At 44.8% G+C, this 5,000-nt stretch overlaps 1 protein-coding gene across 1 annotated transcript in view; it reads right to left on the reverse strand.

Moving 5' to 3' along the window:
- The window catches only part of LOC122793530 (bifunctional heparan sulfate N-deacetylase/N-sulfotransferase 3-like), a 1,344,847-nt gene that overhangs the window by 877,056 nt on the left and 462,791 nt on the right, over positions 1–5,000 (reverse strand). Inside the window, exon 6 of the mRNA XM_044061660.1 lies at positions 4,701–4,717. Coding sequence (XP_043917595.1) covers positions 4,701–4,717 — 17 coding nt within the window. The remainder of the gene's footprint in view (positions 1–4,700; positions 4,718–5,000) is intronic.

Here is a 5,000-nt window from a genome sequence, read left to right on the forward strand (position 1 = left end):
GATCCCCATTGCTGCAGTCCTTACTATTGGGGTATAGTCCGCGTCCAGTCGGCCCGAATACCAGAGTATAAGGCTGACGTCGGTCAGGGCGCATTAGACTGACGTCAGTACGTCAGGGTACTAATGCGCATGACCGACGTCATATCCTCAGTCTTTTCTTGCCCCAGATGTCAGAAGACCCTAAAAAGACAAGGCCCAAAATACCTGCACCAAAAATATGTACAATATATACAAGAATATATACAAAAATATAAGCATGTAACCTCACCTACACAACCACCCCTAAACACAGAGGGGAAGGAGGGAGGGTAAATTGGACTGCAGCAATGGGGATCCTCGAACATCTACATTTATGGTAGGTACAAAACTGTACTATGTTCTTCGTTCCCCATTGCTGCAGTCCTTACTATTGGGTAGAATCCCAAAGCAGAGGTAAGGGAGGCTGGCAAATCATAAAGAAGCAGGAGCTGACAACATGCCTTGCAAAACAGCTGTGGCAAAACCAGCCCTAGACTTAGAGTAGATAGGAAGGTGATAATGCTTAGAGAAAGTATGCACTGAACTCCAAGTAGCTGCTTCCAAAATATCCTTAGTTGCCACCCCCCTTAGAAAAGCTGTTGAAGTGGCAGTAGCCCTAGTGGAATGAGGCCTAATCCCAGCTGGAATCTCCTTGCCATGATGGGAATAACAAAATGCAATGCAAAGCCAATCCACCTAGAAATAGTTTGTTTTGACACAGGCTTGCCCTGTGAACTCAAAGCAAAAGAAACAAACAACTGCTGAGACTGCCTGAAATCCTTAGTCCTGCTTAAATAATAACGCAATTGCCTGTGTACATCTAAAGTGTGCAAAATCTGTTCCCCTTTATTTTGGGGGTCTGCATAAAAAGTAGGCAAATGAATAGTTTGGTTTAAAGCCACACTAGAAACCACCTTAGGCATAAAGGAAGGATTAGTACGTAATGATACCCTATCCTTATGGAAAATCAAAAATGGCTCTACTGCCATAAGGGCCTGCAACTCAGACACCCTTCTTACAGAAGTAATAGCCAACAGAAAAGCAGTCTTCCATGACAAGTATTTCAATTCAGCAGTAGCCGCAGGCTCAAAAGGTTGTAGAGTAAGTTTTTCCAACACAAAATTGAGATCCCAAGCAGGAGTAGGAGCTCTACGTGGGGGTCTTATATTCTTTGCCCCTCTAAGAAACTGCTTGAACAAAGGGTGCGAAAACAATGGTGGGTCACAATCATAGTGAGCTGAAATTGCTGCAGCATGAATCTTAATGGAAGAGAAGGACAAACCTTTGTCCAATAACTCAGTAAGATATTGAAGAGCCACACTCAAATTAGGCTCAGAAACCTGCAAATTCTTTGCTGTACTCCAAAATAAAAATCTCTTCCATTTTTCTGCGTACACTTTCCTTGTACTAGGTCTTCTAGCTTCCATAATCACATTTAAAACTTGTTGAGGAAGTTGAGACCTGCTGTGTTTCAACACAGAATATGCCAGGCTGTTAGATGAAGAGAGTGAAGCTTGACATTGAGCAGATGACCATCCTTCTGAGATAACAGATGAGGAATCAGAGGTAAAGGCCATGGAGGCTTCCTTACCAGACTCCGTAGTAGTGGGTACCAGTGTTGCCGAGGCCAATCTGGAGCTATCAAAATCATCCTTGGCCTGTCTTGTCTGACCTTTAATAGTACCTTTGGAAGAAGAGGCAGAGGAGGAAAGGCATACACATGAAGGTTTTTCCAACTGAAAGACAGAGCATCCACTTTCCAAGCTGTGTGATGAAACCCCTTTGTGCAATACTGTGGCAGCTGGTGGTTTAGTGGAGAAGCGAACAGATCTATGTCTGGCGTTCCCATGACACTGTCAATTTTGAAATACATGAAGATCCAGTTTCCACTCGTGGGGATCCATGATTTGTCTGCTTAACACATCTGCTAAGGAGTTCTGTGCTCCTGGCAGAAACCTTGCCTGAAGAGTTAGTTGCAAGCTTAGCGCAGTCTCCCATAAAATCATTGCTTGCCTGCATAGAGGATAAGAATGTGTTCCCCTTGTTTGTTGATGTACCACATGACAGTTGTGTTGTCTGTTAGAATCAACACCTGCCCTGGAAGAAGTAACTCCTTGAAAGCCATTAATGCAAACTGGACTGCTAACATCTCCTTCATGTTGATATGTAGATGCTGTAGTCTGGCAGGCCACTTGTCTTGTATCCACTTTCCATTTAGATGAGCTCCCCAAGCAATGTCCGAGGCATCTGTCGTTAAAATCTGACTCGCCTCTGGCCGGGTCACAGAGAGTCCCTTGTTTAGGTGACATTCCTGAGCCCACCACAAAAATTCTTTTTGAAGGCAAGGTATTATTTGAATGACAGTGTCCAAATCCTGGCAGTGCTGTGTCCATACATTTTGAGATACCATTGTAGCTTCCTCATATGCAGTTTGGCATTGGGAAGCACCAGAATACAAGATGCCATGAACCCTAATGCTTGAAGGACTGTCCTTGCAGTCAGCACGGACTGATGAGATAGTTGATGGAAGTAAAGTGACAGACTCTTTTGTTTGTCCGGGGTTAAAAGGCCATCTGGGCTGCTGTATTCAGTCTCACACCCAGAAAGCACATGTCTTGAGAGGGTACTAGACTGGACTTTATTTCGTTCACAGAATACCCTAGGCATCTTAGCACTGCTATAACATATTCCAGATGTTGTAGAAGGTCTTCCTTTTCTTGAGCCAGAATCAGGCAGTCGTCCAAGTAAGGATAGATTTGAATTCCTTGAAGCCTGAAGTAAGCTATCACTGGAGCCAGAACCTTTGTGAATACTCTGGGCGCAGTAGATAAGCCAAAGGGCAATGCAGAGAACTGATAATGAGAATTTCCAGCTCGAAACCGCAGATACTTCCTGCAACTTAGCCTTATAGGCACATGAAGGTAAGCTTCCTTGAGATCTAAAGTTACCATCCAGTGATCTTTGCCCAGCAGAGGTAAAAGCTGTTGTAACGTCAACATCTTGAACTTGGGAATGTCCAGAAAAGTGTTGAGGAGAGATAAATCCAAAATTGGTCTCCACGTGTTCCCCTTCTTTGGTACTAGGAACAGGCGAGAATAAAATCCTAGGCCCCTTTCTGATACAGGGACTGGCTGAATGGCCCCATCCGGAGTAACTGAGAAACTTGCTTGTGAGCCTCCTTTCTTTGTGGAGGAGGAACGTCTGGCATGCCTTTGAAAGGGGGCATTGTATGGAAATAAAATCTGTAACCGTGGTGAATGATATCCAACACCCATTTGTCTTGAGTAATTAAATCCCAATTTTCTTTGAAAAGAGACAGTCTTCCTCCCAAAGGAGCTGCCAGACGAGAATCTACTGGCAGCTGAAAAGACAGGTCATTGGGTCTGTTTACAAAAGGACTGACCCCTGCCCTCACCAGAAGTCTGAGCAGGTGAACTCCCTGTTCTAGGCCTAAAAGAACCTTGTGCCCTGCCCCTACCACGTCTAGACCTACCCCTAGACTGGGAATCATAAGCAGGATATGTCCACCCCTTAGCAGGCCAATTTCTACTAAACTTGGTGGCTGCACCTGCAAAAAATCTTTAACAGTTTGCATAGACTTAGCTTTGTCTTCCATTTTCTTTAAAACTGCTTCCACAGGCGATCCAAACAACACATCAGACTGTAAAGGAGCATCCAAAATCCTTGTCTTAACATGCTCAGCTAAATTCTGATCCTTCAACCAGGCATGCCTGCGAAGAACAGAACTAGTAGCAGCCACCCTCGAGGAGGCCTGTACAGCATCAAAACCACATTGCAAAGAATGCTTACCCACTTGTTCAGACACATGAACCAAATCCAGCAACTCTTTACACTCAATACCTTCTGCCAAAGCATCCACCTTAGATTTTAATTGTGAAAGGAGATAATTCTGATATTTTAGCATGTGAAACTGACAATTCAACGCTCTCATGGATAGAGTGGAAGAAGTATACACTTTCTTTCCCCACCTATCCAAAGCCCTTGCCTCTTTATCAGTGGGAACAGGATTTTTAACCACAGAGGCCTTAACACCTTTAGGCCCTTGAGAAATAGTTTCTGGGTCCGCCCTAGGACTCTTAAACAAATACTTATGAGCTTCGGGCACCCTATAATACCTATCAGGCTTAACAGGAGCAGGAGGCAAAGAGTCAGGGTTCAGTGAAGCCTCTGCAAAACATCTTCCACCACATTCAACACAGGAGGAATAGCTAAGGGCCTATGCTGGGGTAAAAACAAGAATTCCTAAGCCTTTTCCTGGAATCAGAGTAATCCTGGCCTTCCCATTTAAAGTGCTCCCTCATGGAATGCAGAGTCTCTGAAAATGAGAAATCCTCAGGAGGAGAAGCTGTAGGAGTGGAATCATCCACATCAGAATCAGAATAAGTAGGATACTCCTGCAAGTCTTCTGCAGAAGACTCTGAAGCCTCTGAACACTGTTCAAAACTATCAAACTCGGTTCCACCCTAGGCCTCTTATCAGGCGGGGCATAGAACCTCTAATCATAGTAATCAAATCTTCTGCCATTTTAAGCATATGTTTCTTAGGTACAGAACCCGAAATGCTAGGAGAAGCCCCACTGAAGCTGAACTAGGCCTACCTCTCAAAGAAGTTTTGGCAACAGAAGGAGAGGCTCTAACTACCTTGGGAAGAGAGGGAAGAACAGTTACCTGAGAAGCCCCTCAGCCTGGCCTACCTCCTGAGAAGGCACATCCTGTAACAGTAAAGTTTCTGCCTGAGACTCCATGGAAACTCCTGGCAAAACCTCTGGCTCCACTGAGCCTTCTAAAGAACCGCGTCTGGGACTGCCGGTTCATCAACCCTAGGCTTCGCTGTTTTGTCCTTGCGCTTCTTGACGAAGCGGCGCCGGAGCATCCGGCGGCATTTTATAATTGCAACGCTTCCCAAACACTAACCTGGCACAGTCTAACCTCCTCTTAATAGTGCGTTTGTTAAACCTAGCA

The sequence above is a fragment of the Protopterus annectens genome, chromosome 2.part0, assembly GCF_019279795.1.
Source record: "Protopterus annectens isolate FY-2018-M chromosome 2.part0, PAN1.0, whole genome shotgun sequence".
Lineage (NCBI taxonomy): Eukaryota > Metazoa > Chordata > Ceratodontiformes > Protopteridae > Protopterus > Protopterus annectens.